Here is a 17,895-nt window from a genome sequence, read left to right on the forward strand (position 1 = left end):
CGGAACAAATAGATATTTCAGTTTATTATTGATCTATATAGAAAGAGATTTAATAAATTTGAAATATTGAATGTGATGGAATTAGGTGGATAATTATGAGAGGAGAGAATTAGGGAATTTATTTTTCATTTACACTAACCAAATCATGCAAAATTAATAGAAGATAAATTTTTTCCCACTTATCTCTTTTAATATATTAAAATAATTATAGAATCTGCTACAACTTGCAATTAAAAATTTAATTTTATAATTATGAAAAAATAAAGTTATAACTTTTAATTAACTTTCTTAAAGTATATCTAGGATAATTTTGCCAAAACCTTCAAATTACATTCTAAATCGGCTCGGCATCTCTAATACATGATTATTATTATAAAAAAAATAAAAAATGCAAAGTTGAGAGAAAAAAAACACAAATCCATCGTAACAAATAATCCTTCCACACAATCACGTAACAGTAGATTTAAAAATATAATACAATACAATAAAACTAAACAATCAATATATACTATAGTCGCACTAGAACATACAAACTAAAATCTCCTCTTGTTGAAGAACAGAAAAATAGTTTGATATACTAAAATTAAATATAATCGCACTAGAACACACAAACCAAAAAAGCAGAGGGAATGAGGTTTTAGGTTTCGCTGAGATAGACGTGGAGATAAACTAAAACCAGGACATATTTATCCAAACAATATGGAATTATATCATAAAAAGTGAAATTATCTGTCCTGATTATAAATATTGGTTATTTTTAAATTAGTGTTGGGGATACCTGATTTTAATTAAGTTGTCTTGTCATGTAAAAAGCCTTAATTTTTGGGTTTGCCTATAATTGTCTATCTTAAGGCCACCAGACTAAACACATTTTGCTACTTTTCACGTACTTTTACTTTGACTTAAAAGATCTAAAATTCTTTTTCTCTCTCTTAAACTTCATGTCAAATTACAGTTAAACAAATTAATTGAAACGAAAAAAACATGTTGTTTGTTCTATGATTTTATAAACTCAGTTTCTTTTCTTATTTTATTGGAAAAAGTTGAAGTGTTTGAGTACTTCAGACATATTTTACTTTGAAGTCTTTCTTAATTGAAAAGAACAGAAAAATCGAGTTTTTAGAAAATGTTACCACCTTCTTTTAAGAAATATTAAATTATGGCTCCTTGGAGTAACTGGTAAAGTTGCTGCCCAGTAGGTCACGGGTTCAAGTCTTGGAAACAGCCTCTAGCAGAAACGCAAGGTAAGGTTGCGTACGATACACTCTTGTGGTGAGGCCCTTTTCCGAACACCACACATAGCGGTAGCTTTAGTGCACCAGATTACCCTTTTTAAATTATGGCTCCCTATTGAAAACATGGGAAGCGAACAATATACTATTATATTAGATGTTAGATACCCCGGCTATTTATGTCTTAAACGGTAAGTGTACATCCTAGATCGATATATATCAAAGGCCCTGGTAACACATGAAGCAGTACTCTACCTTGAAAGTACGATCGCACGACCAAAACTCAAAGGAATTGATAGGAATCTGGACAAAAAGTCTGATGCAAAAAGACAACTTAAGAAGGTTCGGAAAGAAAGACAAGCAATATGACATAACGACTAATTAAAGATACAAAAGTAGGTTTGAATGACTAGTCTTGAGAAGAACATTTTCATATCATTGCTATCATGAAAACGATTCAATGAATTATATTGTTAAGATCTTATATTTGCTGAATATTTAATGAATTCTCAAATATATTGATTATGCATGAACCTGATAGAAATGGTTTCATGATTTTTTAATGTTACAATGGGTGTTATGCAAGTCACATATTATTAATTTTGCAACTTTACCATTAAAATATATATGATCACATATTTCTACATGTATTTCTCTTTTCATTGTTGCTTTACATAGTCTTTGCGTATATATTGAAGTCATATATATCTATCTCCCTGTAAAGTAAAGGCAAGCCAACCCACCCGTGCGGTGGAAAAGCTAGTCGTCTTTTGCATGTTATAATCGTACACTTCTATCGTGCTAAGAGCAGACAATTTCAAAAAATCTAAAAATAATGGGAGAAAGAATTTGAAGAATATAATTAAACATGGTAATGAAAGGGAGATGAACATTCGTAACGGTTAGAAGATACCATTGGTGAATAGGCAAATTAGGAAAAGAGGTGGGAAAAAATGAGATATATTTTTCAATTACTAAGGCATTCGTTGTAATAAAGTTTCGCTATGTGTCGAATTCGGAGAATAATTGAGCCACAAAGATTTACTATACGTAACTTTACCTTGCATTTCTATAAAAGGTTGTTTTCATGACTTGAACCTGTGACCCACAAGTCATATAACAATAACTTTATCGATTACTCTAAGACTTCTCTTCATAATCTCTAATTATTAAAATATAAAAAGAAAGAATTTATCTAATAAATCGTTCATCCGTTAATTATATTAGAAATAACAGCTGGATATATAATATATGTACAATTTATGATCGCGTATAATTAATGTGTAACTTATATATATCAATCAAAAAGTAAATAGCAAATTTGTGTATAAATCCCATGTGAGAGGCAAAGAGGTTTATTATAACAATCAATAGCACATGAATGGGGTCCAATTGTCACTCTCACTTGCAAATTTAGGACCAACCATATTATTAACCTGGTCATCTTTTTTCATTGCTTCAAATACTGTGCAAGTTGACAACATAATTTAAAATTTAATACAACCCCACCCCCACCCCTAGCTACTCATGTCCTCTCATTTTCTGATTTGATGTTTAACATTCGAAACTTTGATTATTAAGCAACTCATATTTAAGGTACACTTCAACATTCTTGGACTTTAATCCATTTTTGTATCTCCTAATCTGTGGAGTGTGGAAGTTTTGGTTTCAAGATCCATGAAATTAGGGGGCTTTGTTTCCTTTGGAATGTTTAATCATTCTGATAATCAACAAATAAAAAAGGTTTAAGTTTGTATACTATCGTCTTAAAATTTTTTTACTCAATTATCAAGTCATTTTTTACAAGAGATGTTTATATATAAAGTTCTATTATACGCATTAATTAATGATTAATATGGTAAGCAAAAAGTAATTTGATACTCGAAACGATCACAAATTCACATGCACGATCAAATATTTATTAAATTTAAGTGATTCGATTTTTACCTTGTAATCTTCATATTTTTAATTTCTTTCTAACATTTTTTTTTTCTAAATAAAAATTACAAAGTAAAGAGAGAGACCAACCAAATTGGCAATATTCCTACCATGGAATCTCAAAATCCGCCCTAAAGTGCGGTTGCAAGTTTGGTGTGTCCAGTTTTTTCTAATTGGAAGTCCAAAACTATATACTATATATTTTAAGTTTACCTTCTTCATGCTTATCTTCTTCTACTACTAATGGTTGCAATAGATTATGTATATATATATATATATATATATATATATATATATATATATATATACTATATTTATTGTCCTAGTAGATACTATTACTAGCTACTATGTTTCTTCCTTTTTTCACATGCTCATTTACTAAGTCATCATATTAATTATTAACAAATAAGATTGGTGAAGATTAGTGTCTTTACCCTCTTTAAATATACATATATATTTTGTATTTATCCTTCAAAGAAAATAATAATAATATATATATTCATAACATAATTCCAGGAGTCTTTCGGACATATCTATACGTGCACGTGTGTGCGTGCATGAATTATTGACTGTTTTGTTTTATAATAATAATAAAATAATTGTGTGTAAAGCAATAACAAGACCTAACTCTTTGCTTTTTTCCCCTTCATATTATTATTATCAATTACTACTTTTTTTAACATAATAAGTACAAACATTTGTGTCAGCATCTGAGGAAGCTTTTGACTTAAAACAGAACAAGTTAATAAAGAAAACAACAAAAATTTTTGTTATAAAGAATAATATGCACCACAAGTTTCCATTGAAATCAAGTTGATAGCTACTCCTCATCTAATATAACTATGCAAGCATGCAACTTCTCCACAATTATTGCTAATTTGTATCTTCATTATATATGAAAAGACAACAAATAATATCTTGTCAATTTTTTTAGACATATAGCTCTAACTACCCTTTATTGGAATTGTATATTTGGACTAATAATTCAACCCAATTTGACAAGAAATGATAGCTATGAGGAATGTAATATTTTTAGATTAATTAATCGAAGCATGTTATTTGCTTATTTTTCAGGTTCCTAATTCATAAAAAGTTCTCTTTCTAGTTCAAATTAAAGCCTGTACGACCAAAGAATTCAAATTTGGTATGCCTTCTTTGGATACAGTAGTAAACTACACTGAATAAAAAACTACTTCTAAAACATATCATGACTTAATTTTGAGATACATTAAACTATATTTTAGGAAGAATCGCATTGAGGTGGGATAGGATCGATGAATATAACTCTCGAGCTTTCAGAATACAATAATTCTTGTTAAGGAACGTTTAATTTCCCTTTTAATGAATCTGCAAACTGCAATATATGACATATATTTAAATTTATTTCTGAAAATCGAATAATCGACATCTATCTATAATCTATAATATATTAAAAGTGTGAAGATCCAAGTGATTTGAACTTTTTACCCTTTATTAAAGCACTCCATAATAGACAAAATCATCTTTTTTATTATTTTCTCAATTTGTTATTTAATTATATTTATGATATTAATTCTTAAATATATGAAAAGAATTGTGATAAATAAGAACTTTAAACTCCTAAAATTAAATATATTGTAAGTCTTTTTCTTATTATACATAAAAAATAAAGTCCTAATGACTCCTAGAATACATGGTAAGAGATCTTAAAAATTAATATATGAAAAGAATTCTTTATATACTTGAGATAAAAAAATGACTTGTCCATGATCGTTCTCAAAAATTTATAAGTGCAACAATTTTTTTCAATTTGTTTTATATTATAGTTTTATTTTAAAAAAAATAAAGTATTTAATGTATTAGTATTTATTAAAACAAGTTAATTATCTAATTTAGCCTAGACAATCATCGGAAGAAGATTTATTGGAGGAAAGACAAACTCAACGTCTCTTAATGTTCTCTAACTTTTTTATTACATAATGTTATTCTCTTCATTCATATTATAGCAAATAAATAAATTATTTTGGAAGAAAAATTAAACGTTCATAATACTAAATTATTATATGTTTTTGATAGTTAATTACTACGAGGGAAGTTTTTTTTTTTTGTGCGTGTGAAACATTGATAATAACTTTGATTGAAGGGAAAAATTTAATGGTGAATTGAGGTCAGTTTTCTAAAATTTTAATATACTTTTATGTTTACAAAAATAAATTATCATATATTTTGATAGACAATTGTTTATTGAGAAATTTTCTTTTGTAATTTTAATATGTATTTGAGGTTTCAAATAATAATTGTGTATTTTTGATAGATAAATACTTACAGATAAGTATTTTGTGATTTTTTGATTATAATGATCCATATGCAATTAATGAACTAATATTCTGTCACAAAAAATTAATTAGTCATTTTAATTCTATATGAATTCTCTTGTAAAATTTAATTATATGCAACTATTTCAATTGTGAATAAAGTATGTGATCTGGCAAACTCGAAATTATTTTTAGTAATAGGCTCTGATGATTATCTTTTTCTTTGTACCAGCTATATAAATGTAAATGGATATAAAATTTATTCTAATGTTAGCTTCTACTTTATAATTTAATTTCATATATAGTTTATTGATTGATGAGAAACACACATACAAAATACGTATACTAAATTAGTATTACTAAAAGAAGGTATTATGAAGCATACATTAATTAAGGTATATTAATTAACTTAATAAATGATCTATGTATCTATAATCTATATCTATTCTATAATAATATATTAAAAGTGTGAAGACCTTTAGAAAAGTGATTTGAACTTTTTACCCTTCATTAAATTACATCGCAATAGATAAAATCGTCTTTTTTGCTATTTTCTAATCATTTTTAAAACTAAAAAGTTCATTAAAATTTAGTTATTAAACTTTTCCTTATTTGAGTTATGTACCTAATTTAGGCTTCTTTTGAATTAGTCTTTGTATAGGACAGTCCGGTACACTAAAGCTATTGCTATGCGTGGTGTTCGGAGAAGGGCCCCACCACAAGGATGTATCGTACGCAGCCTTACCTTGCATTTCTGCCAGAGGCTATTTCCAAGGCTCGTAACCTCCTGGTCACATGACAACAACTTTACCAGTTACTCCTTGCATTTCTGAATTAGTCTTTGTACGAAAAAAGTAAATCATTTAATAGATACCATACGTCTTTCCTTAAAAAAATGTATACTTTTTGAAGAACAATTTTATTTATATGTCACCTATCTACTCCTTTAATCTATAATCTCTAATTTTTATTACAATCTCTAATATCTAATTTATTAAAAATATGAAGATCCTTACAAAAATTGATTCGAGCTTTTGCCCTTCATTAAAACACTCCGTAATAGATCAAATCATTTTTTTACTTATCCCTCTAATTATTATTTCATCATTTATGTAATATTTAGGGTTTTAAAATTAACCAAAAATAATTATTAAAGTTTTCCTTATTAGAACTATGTTAAAAGTCCTAAATCTATATCTATAATTTATATCTATATTTATACTCTATAATATATTAAAAATATAAAGAGCCTTAGAAATATTGTTTAAATTTTTTGTCTTTCATTAAAAGTCTCAAAATCGTCTTTTTATTATTTTTTTTAATATTTAAGAGTTTAAAACTAATTAAATATATTTATGATAAAAACTTTTGTTATTAGAAGTCATCAAAATTAATGAAAACTAATAATTTTTTTTATTAGTTTAAAAATTTTAAATAAACTAGATTTGATTTTAAGAAGATTTTAAAAATCTTGAAATAAATATAATCAAACATTATACGTTACGTGGAAGGCACGTGGCATTTTTAAAAAACCTAAGCCACACAAATAAATAAGCAGAGACAAAGAGCACCTTCAATCACATGGAACCTGCAAGAGTATCTACCTAGATATGAAAGGTGACATCTGGTCTTTCTCTTTAGTGGTTTTTTGTTTGTAACAACATGTGGCAATTGTGTAACAAGTACATTTTGTTGGATCAAGATGGTACACATGGAGAATATCAACCCCTTCAACAATAAAATCAATAATTATTGAAAAAAAAAATGGGTAAAGAAATAATTTACCTTACCATTAGTTCATTCTAATTTGAGTACCAAATCCACATAACCCATTTTCAATAATTTCAAACTTTGTGAAAATTATTAGTGTACCAAGAAGGGAAATTGTCAGCACTCAGGACACATAGCTGGAGGTCTTGTCTTTTTCTTGAAATCTATGTCATGCTCCAAGATATGGGTGGCAAATTCTTAGAATTATAAGACCTTCAATATTAATAAAAGATAATAGGGAGGCTATAAAAAACAAAAATTATTTTTGATTTTTTATTTAAATGTTCGAGATCAATATTGAAATTTGATTGAATTCAAATTCATATTAAAATTTTTTAAACTAGGAATAAATTGTTTCTAACAAAGGGGTTTTCATATTCAGCAAAGCTAGAACTTGGGACCTCTAGAATGAAGGACTACTAATTATTATTCGCCGCAATCCTGAAACCAATAATTATGTTTTATTTTTCATTTAGTGTCCGATATTAATATTGAAATTTAATTAAATTTAAATTTAAGTCGAAAAAATTTCACACTAGATTTCTCATATTTATCAGAGCTCAAACCTGAAACCTTTAATCAAAATAACGAAATACTAATTAGTTACACCACCCTGCCATACATACAACCCTTATTGGTAGAAAAACCAATAATTGCACCCCCCAAAATTATACATGGATCATATTTTTAGTAGATAGCTGTCATAGAACTAGGTGGGGTTGTGCATTTTTGGTCCCTTTTGGTAGAAAATGAAAATTGAAAGGGATCAATATTTCATTATTCACAACGTCTTGTTCTAGTTTTGAGTATATTACATTATCAATTTCAACCAAACTCAAATCAGTTCATCAAATTCCCTCAGCTAGGCTGGCAATTCTCATGGTTACAACAATAATAAAAGAATATTATGTATAGTTTCCATTTCTTTCTTTTTTAGTTTGTACAGATTTGATAAATTATTAATTTTAGTTGGTTGAAGAAAAAAGAATATGAGATACTATAAAGCTGTAAAGAAGTGAAGATTATGGACTAAATATATTATTGTTGTGAATATTTTTTTCTCCTGACTTCTGTTTGGTGTGGGAAAGATAATAAAATAAAGAAAGTTTTTTTTTTTTTTTCACATTTATGTTTTTCTGTTGTTTCCCACTACATAGACAGGAATAATAACTAGGAAGAAGATTAAAAAAAAATAAAATAAAAGAGGATAAAAACAAGATCCTCACAAATCTATTTTTTTTTTCTTTTTTCCCTTTTCATGCCCACCCTATTCACCCTCAAACATCAATCTTCTTTACTCTCTTCAACTGCAGCTGACACAGAAAAATGTACTCTTTGCCAATTTTTATTGCCTCTTCCTTCCCTTCAAACCACCTGCCAAAAACACAATACCAAAAATTAATTAAAATTTGAAAAAATAAGACACTAAAAAAAAAGAAAAAGATACATATAGGTAATATATTAATTAGTTGGAATTAAGTTTAGTCATGTTAGAATGTTTAGTCTTGTTAGAGAGTTATATGCTAGTAAAAAACGTGAAGAAGTTTTATCTAACATTTTTTAATACTGTTGAATCGAACGAGTTTAAATAGAGCTATATGGATAATAAGAAGAATTTGTAGCATTAGTTATAATTTGTTTGAGATTGAGGCGCAGTCGTTATTGTTATTGTAGTATCAAGAACAAACTAGGCTCTTTTACTTTATTTCCTAAATGGACTTTAGATTTTGGCAGCAGTTAAAAAGTACTTAATAAACTAGGTTCTTTTTACTTACTAGATTTTTCTGATGAACTTCTTCCACTCACAGATGTTTTCAAAAATCCAAAGTGCTTCCCTAAAGCAGATTTACCCTGAATGGAATAACACATTTTCATTGTTAATAAAAAAGATATAACAACAATAATATATCCACTATAATCCATCCTACATGTGGCTGTGAGATTCGGAGAGGGTAGTGCGTACACCACGTTACCCCTATGTGATGAAGGTAAAAATATTTATTTCCAATAGAATTAATAAAATGATATAAGAAGAAATAATTCAACAAGGCAAAGAAAAAAAGATAACCTTTGAATGTGTTCCAGAGAAGCCAGTTACCATCTCCATGGAAGTTCTATCATTATAAAATCTATCATCCTGGAAAAAGAAATAAAAGTATGCAAAAAGGTTATATGTCAAAAAATAAAATAAAATAAACCATAATATAAGATTAATAAAAATGTTGTTATATTGAACTTAATTACCTTAGGGAGGTTAGAGAATGGAGAACTGGCAGTGTCATCAAGATAAACATTCTGTTTTTTCACCTTTTGTTCTTTTATCTTCCTCTTTTCATTTGCCTTTTTTGTGCTTTCAGAAGCTGCAGAAGGATAAAAAATATATCCATTTTCATCAAAACAATATTGTTCTTCATGAAAATGTGGTGGACCAGATGATGCATCAGAAACCATAGACATATCTTCATCTTCTTGATCTTCATCAACAACATACTGTGTTTTATATATCCCATATTGATTATTATTATTATTACTAAAATCTCTTGTGTTGTATTGATCTGCAGAATTTGAAAGTTGATCTAAGTACATTGTCCATCCAGATTCACACCCACTGCTACATTCAGAACCTGATATATTCATTCTTGAAAATAAAAAAATGTACTTTTTTTTTTTTTTTTTTTTGAGGAAGAAAAATAAAGGGTTGATTTATAATAAAGTAAAGATTGATTATGGTTGTGTATTTATAAGTGGGGAAAGAGAAAAAGAAGAAGAGTGTAAGGTATAAAAACCAAACTTAGCACACTCAATAGTAGACTAGCTTTGTCCTTTGCTTTATCCTTCGGCTTTATTTTTTTTCTCAAATTTGTGAAGGATCAAAACATGCCAGTTGGCTTTAGTCATGGGGTGAGGGTAGGTAAGTGGGGGGTGGGGGAGAGAGAGAATGAGTTTTTGGCCACTTGTAAGTGATATTGGTACAACATGGTGATTGCAAGAAAATCATATGTTCAACAATATTTGTGCAACAGCCAGCCAGCAAATGCCAACTATTCCCTTGCATATTGTGCTTCTTATTTACCACGCTCCATATTTTTTTCACTCTTTACTCTCTTTTTATATTTTTTTCACTCTTTACTTTCTTTTTTGAAGTAGTGATAGTTAGAATTTACATTACTGATTACTCATTAGATCACTTAATTAAAAGAAATTGAGTGAGAAAGTCCATTTTTTTTAATTTTGTAACAAGAGATTTACTCTTTGTCATTTAAAAAATAAAGTCATTTATCTTTATTTTGGAACAGAAACCTCACTGTTTTTGCCATTTCACACATAATTAAGTTACTCATTACACTCAGTATTTACCATATCCATGTTAAAAATGGATACTTATTGAATTTGGGAACACGAGAAGGAGTTAGATTTATCCGAACGATGATAAAATTAAAGCATGGATACAGTTATAACGTTATAGCAATAAGTACATAAACAAAATCATTCGAAAAGACTAAGGATCAGTTATTTTATTTTGTGTTTGATTATAAATAAATTTTACTATTATTTTATTCCACTATTCATGCTAAAACAATGAAACTACCTATTCCAATTATAAAATGGTATAATTCATTCCCTTGTCTATATAACCATGAAGGATACTTATACATAGGATGGGCTCAAAGGATCTTTAAATTAAGATTTCATTCTTGTATTGAATGAATCATTATAATACTATCTTTTATAAAGGAAGAGAAAACAGTAGTCCTAGTAAGTCATCACATGCAAGAAAATTCCAAACTTGTGGATAATATGGGATTCTGTTCATATTATGTGTATTGACAATATTAGTGAGAATACTTGTGTCAAAAAGCCTTTTATCATTGGGATTGAAGTTCAGAATTGTCTGCAAATCTATTTAACTCTGCCAAAATACTCAACATTAAAATGATTTTGAGCAACAAAAAACAAGGCAATGAGTCAGTAGCAGCTTCATAAAGTTCAGGCAGTTCTGCTATTTATGACCTTTTTAATGAAGAGTCAATTGAACCTTTTTTCTTGGATCACTTGCTGCTGACATATGAATAACATTTTAAAAAGTTAAATTTTTTGACTTCATTTGTTTTTCTAAATATTGGTCGTAATTGGAGGCTTGGTCTTTGCAGAGTTTACAAGCTTTTCTTAGTCCGCGGTTGCTTACGTGTCACACTTGTGACGAGGGCAAGTCAAATAGAAACGATAAATTAGTTTTTAGGTTGATAAACTTATAAAGATTATATGCACATGATTCTTTAAGTAAATTTCATATCGAAATGTGAGAGAGAAAAGTAAAAAGTTTTATAAAGTATAACTCAAATCCACGTGATACATACGCTTTTGCGGTTTGATGTAACATAGCTCGAAAATCAAATTCATATAGATTAGGCCCAAATTAACAGGCAATACGTGTTATTGGCTTGAATTGTGACAATAAGCAATGTTTATTCAGGTGATTTCATTACCTTAGTATTTTGCCTACTGATTATTAATAATGTTTTATTTTACAAAATTAAAAAAAAAAGATTCACACACATTCATAGACAAAATCTTTTTAGGTGTCTCCCCCACTGAATAGTCTTCTTGACTTTTAAGTGCTAATCTCCAGTTCAACAAACTATAAATGCCAATTTTTGAAAAGTTAGTGCCAGTGGCACATCATTAGGTAATGATAACAGTACCTATGATTATTGAGCTATACTTATAACACAGCAAGTTACAAGATATCATTAGGTAATAATAGCACCTATGATTATTGAGCTATATAACACAGAAATTTACAATCTTGGCCTTGATGCAAAATCCAAAAGCCAGAGAAAGTTTTTCTCATAATTAATTCATTGACTTGGTAGATAGAGTTACTACATGTTAATCGAAAGTATCAAGTATTTGATGGATCGCGTTGAGATGTAAGAACTGTGAATCAGCTACTTGGAGAGATCAAAAATTTCGCTAAGATATTCAAGTTTTAATATGTACGTCTAAAAGTAATTTTAAACTTATACACAAATGCTAATCCAGGTAGAGGGGTATGGATTTTGTGAGCTCAAGTTTCTCTTCATAGAGCATTAGTGTTATTTTTAACAAATTACTATGGTATATATGTGTGCAGCCAAGCTCAAAGTGTCTTATGATGCAATAATATTTTATTATTGGGTGCACCTCTACAAGTAAAAATTGATGGTTCAAGTTCCACGCTTGTCTTGTTATTTTTTTTCTTTCTTTTTCTAGAATCTTTGGTTTATTTTTTCAAAATTTCTAGTGTCAGACTAATATCTCTATTCTACTCAGTGGCGGAGCCACAGCCAACGAAGGCTGGTCAGATGAACACCCGTCGTTGGAAATTTTTTTTGAGTATACAGGTTAAATATAGATATTTATGATTATATATATGTTGTTGCACACCCTTGACAAGCTAGAGAAGCACACTCCAGTAGTCAAGAGTATGCATTTCTGCATCAACAACTCGGGTTCGAACCTTGGCAAGTGTAGCAGTGCTTTATTTTCTTTGTTTTTTAAACAGTTTTTGAACTAAAGAAAAATATGAACACCCTTAACCAGAAGTCTAGCTCCGCCACTGATTCTACTATATCCGTTATGCAATTAAATCGAATGACTATTATTAAAATTTGAAGCAATGGACGATGTAACATATGGCTCAACTAGTCCCAACATTTTCGGGTTGTAACACGAAGTAAGATACACATATGTAAAATTAGTCAAATTGTAAAAATAAGTAATTAGTTTTGGACTTACTTTTTAAACATTATCTCCATTGATCATTGATGTTCAAAAAGTTAGTAAATTTTATGGGTGGTCATCCGATTTTGTATTTTTTTTTTACCCAAAATTCACTTTTCTTTGTTTTGTTACACAAAAATCATTTAATTTTGCCTCATCTTTCACAAAAGTCATTTTGATATAATTTGGTTAAAACACTACTTAAAATTTGAGATGAAATGAAAACGATCTCTTATGTTTAAAGGTAGATTCAAAATGGCCCCTCACATATACTTTCAAGCAATTTTGATCCACTATATTGCTAATAAAAATGAATCGTTTTATTTTCATATGTTTGACAAACTCTACCTACTAAATTAACAATATTGAAAAAAGGTAAAATAAAAATAAATAAATTAAAATCTATTTATCATAAATGTGCAATAATTATATTTTCATTTACTTACCCTTGTACTGATATACTATTTTGTTTGATTAATTTATAGACATTTTGTTTTGGCTACATATTATTTTGTTCATATTATCAGTACACTATTAAATAAGTAGGTATGATTTTCAAATGATTTTGTAATAATTTCTATGAATTTTGTTTTGTATAGTGATAAATAGATTAAAAGAATTGTTATAAAGAAATCAAAATAATCAAAGTAAGTGTGGTATCATATGTAACATAAGAGATCAACTTTCAAAATGAAATTTGTGAAGGAGTCTATGAAATTATTCTACAAATAAATAAATTAATCTAGAAAGCTACACCGAATCCTATAATAAATAAATTTTTCTTGCAGATAATACCTCTAGATGTGACTCAATATTAAAAAAAAAATTCCAGAATTTTATAAAATTTAACAATTAGAGTTTGGTAAGTATTTGAAGAAAATAAAATATACTCACATATAATAAGCCTGAAGCACCAAAACTTCTTAAACGTATATTTGAGGGGTCATTTTGAACCTATTCTCAAACACAAGAGATTTTTTTTTCTTAATTTCATCTCACATTTTAGGCAGGATTTTAACTAAATTATATCAAAATGACTTTTGTGAAAGATGAGACAATATTAATTGACTTTTGTGTAACAAAATAAAGAAAAGTGACTTTTAAGTAAAAAATACAAAGTTAAATGACCACCCATAAAATTTACTCTCCGAAAAGTTACAAATTAAGTTTTACATACAAAACTTAGTACACAATCGTTGAGAGGAGACTTCTAATGTTAGCCTACAAAACTAACTCAAAAAACTAAGTATTGACATAGCTTATGGAGGATCATAGTTAATTAATTTTGAACTTATAATTTTAAAAGTATGAGGTAATAGTAAGAATTTAAATATTAAATCCAGCAAAATATAAATTCTAGATTTGCCTTCTCATAATAGTGCATGTATACTCTTGAAATTCTGAATCCACTCTTTCTATGTACACATTAATAAAAGTTTTCATATACTTCGAATAATTTTCTAATGAAGGATGTCCAACTGAGCAATCTTCACTTAATAAGACTACATAACACAGTCTTGTCAGGGTATCTATGTCTATATGTAAGATAAAATATATTACAACTTAAATTACACAAAATACAATAACATACTACACCCTATTCTACCATGAGTTACGAGTGAACAGATTCAAACACCATCAACAATAGCAATAATAATAACATGTATATATTCGGCGTACTTTTATAAATAAAGTTTGAAAAGAGTACTCATGCGTATGTGATCTTATTTCTATCTTGTGAAGATAATGAAATTATTTAGCTTCAAACACCACCGTCACTAAAAGAAAAAAGAACAATAGTATATTAGGATAAAATTACAAATGGTGTAGGGGAGGACATAATAATAAAGAAGCATCACACAGTGTGCCGGCCTAGGAAGAAACAGTAAATCATTCACACCAGTGAGATGGCTAGAGAGGTGTATGGCCCAAAAATCATGTCATTATTATTAGGGCAAAAAGGTCGTTCATATAAGGCTAAAGTTATAGGATTGCAAAAATAACCATTTAGTTGAGTTGGTTCTATTTGGGGTGGGGGTGGGGGGTGCTGGAGTAGGGTATACTTTTTAAGTCATCTGGTCCCAGACTCTAAATCTCATTTGCACATGCCCTTTGCTGGCTTCTTGCCCCGCCCAAAACCAACCCCCTTTTTGTATGATTTATCCCACTAGCTTTTGTACTCTTAGTGGTTGTTTGGTATGTGAAATAAAGTTGGATATTTTATAATTTAATTTGATATTAAATTTATGTCATGCGAGATTTATTTATATTATCAATCAAACCTGATATATATGTAATATCAAATTTAATCTTGAAATATCTCGTTTTATCCCATCCAACATCAGGAGAAGATTCAAACGGTTGGGCGGGGTGCCTCAAAACCCAGTAAATTTCTTACGGATCTTGTATTTATATTGAGAAATCTAGTAAATATATAAAAATTATTAAGTAAAGAACCACAAATCGAGTGTTACTGGCTTAATGGCAGCAGAGAAACTTGTTAAAGCTTTGCATACATGATTGTGGGTTTGAATCCTCTCAAGTTGCTATATGTGCTTTTATTTTGCCTAATGTATGGAACCCACAAACTTTAAATCCTAAATTTGTCTTTGTCCAACATGATATTATTTTATATCACTTCTCATATGATATAAATTAGTCCAAAAATTATAATCTTTAAACTATAATTTCAAGATAATTTAATTTATGTACCAAACGACCCGAATCTTACTTTATAGTCCTTTTGCTTTCATTTTCAACATTATCCCTATAGTTAGGCAAAAACGGAGGTATGGACCGACATTAGCATATATAGTTGGGTGAATAGTGAGTTCGATATCAAGAAATTTAAAGACTAAACCTATTAAATTAAAATCATGGGTTCATCTTTGTGGACATGAACTTAATAAGTGACTCATAGACTTTCATTATCTTGTGAGCTCACTGTTGAGTTCAAGTTAAGCAAGGGCGAGTACGGATAACTTATAAATGATCCGCAACTCTTCACCTCATAAGCTAATTTTAGAAGTGAAATTGATCAGCTCCAATTAATTTTGGAGAATTGTTGACCTAGTCTTTTATAAAGAATTGGAAGTATGCTTTGGGATTGATTGATTACAAAACTATAAAGAATGGTTGTTTTGTACCTTTTCTTCCACATTATATTGCATTGACTTTTAACCAGCAAAGAGTGATGATGAAAAGTATGGGCATTTGAAGCAAAAAGACTTGGCTTTGCCAATCCTATATATGTGGTCCCTTGAAAAGGTTTATAAGGTTAAGGCTTGTCACTCACTGCTCATAATTTTTGCAAAATTTTCAAACTCACTATTGTAAAAGTCACACTCTAGCAAGTCACAACAAGACATCTTTTTAACATCTTTGTTTTCAATTGTGACCCAAAGGGCTAGCAAAAAGACAAACATCAAAGTCCACATCAATGGAGTCAAATCTCCCACGCCTTAATAAATACATATGTAATGGAAGTAACATATATGTTAACATTAATATCTAAAACTGCATTAGAGAATATCCTTATTAACTTGAACATTTGGTTAATACATTAAAGATAAGAATGTTTGGAAATGGTCCATATTTTTTAAACACTATGACAATCACTTTAAACCAATCTTGATGGAAGAACATTACATATACGTGCACATATCATATTGAAAGTCCCTAAGAACAATTTCTTCTTCTGAACTCCACATCATCTAGAGTAAGGTTTGAGCGCTTAGATACTTTCTGAAATAGAAAAGTGACATAGAAAACAATTTCAAAATATGATTGGAGGTATTACGTCGATCTTGTTTTCCATGAGAGTTTGCTCAATATATATGTTTTAGACTTGCTTAAGATTGTATAAATGTCATACACACAATATAGTGTATACTTAAAAGACAGCATTTATTTCAATAACACTATTACATGTCTAGAATATGCAAATCCAAATGATTTCTCGACTTTAGGGGACAAGAATTGATACATAAATAGCAAAAACACAAATTCATGTATATGAACACATTACTATAACAACAAACTCCTTAATCTAAAGGGTCTATTTTCTAATTGATTATTCTCCATTAAATTGTAGTATGAAATAAATGGAACTTATATTTATAGTATAATTGGATTAGCAATGTGTGTCTAAATGTGGAAGAGTATAGAGGCATCTGAACAATAAATGTGGAAGTGGACCTAACAAGACGGTGGGACTATCGTTATCAGTGTGACAGCCAAAATTCACCATTTTACGCACAAAACAATCTCCTTATGTCCTTTAGGGAAAATTAAAGTAGAATTCCAAACCAAAAAAAAATAAAAAATAAAAAATAAAATCAGAATATTGTGCTGACGAAAAGATGAAATCGGACCTAAGTCAACCTCAACAGTTAGCTGATGGAGTGAGAACTACTTAAAGACCGTATAAATAGACTAAGCTCTTTAACCCACCAACATTAGACTGATCAAGACCCCCATACGTCCACATTGAAGATTTGGAATGTTGAAAAATATAATAGGGCAGACATAACTCTAATATCATGATAAGAAAATAAATATTGAGTTTAACTTAATCTCAAAAACTGAGCTCAAATTAAAAGTTCTCAAGACCATATTAAAAAAGTAAATACTTCTTAACCCACCGATGTGGAACTAAACATTTGACTCCTTGAGTAGATTTCCTAAAACATGTTCACAGTACCATCAATATCTACTAGAGCAACAAGCAACAATGAGGATAACAGTAAGTGCAAAATTTGTCATTAATAAGGTATGAATCATTAAAAGACTAAACCATTCCACGTAAAAATATTTTTCAGTCATAGTTATCCAGCTACAAAAGTGGCCCATTGTATTTCTCTTTCACACGTTTTCAGTCTTCATAATAAAATCTTGAT

The 17,895-nt window shown here is 28.9% G+C and overlaps 1 protein-coding gene across 1 annotated transcript; it reads right to left on the minus strand.

Annotated features, from left to right (window-relative positions):
* Positions 1-8,242: 8,242 nt before the first annotated feature.
* LOC107869467 (protein SOB FIVE-LIKE 5) lies at positions 8,243-10,144 on the minus strand. Its single transcript, XM_016716005.2, has 4 exons — positions 9,479-10,144; positions 9,303-9,371; positions 9,010-9,085; positions 8,243-8,608 (listed from the first exon to the last, which is right to left on the minus strand). The coding sequence occupies exons 1-4, from the start codon at positions 9,869-9,871 to the stop codon at positions 8,580-8,582; spliced, it is 567 nt and encodes a 188-aa protein (XP_016571491.1). The 5' UTR covers positions 9,872-10,144; the 3' UTR covers positions 8,243-8,579.
* Positions 10,145-17,895: the final 7,751 nt, after the last annotated feature.

Source organism: Capsicum annuum, chromosome 4 (genome assembly GCF_002878395.1).
Source record: "Capsicum annuum cultivar UCD-10X-F1 chromosome 4, UCD10Xv1.1, whole genome shotgun sequence".
Classification (NCBI taxonomy): domain Eukaryota; kingdom Viridiplantae; phylum Streptophyta; class Magnoliopsida; order Solanales; family Solanaceae; genus Capsicum; species Capsicum annuum.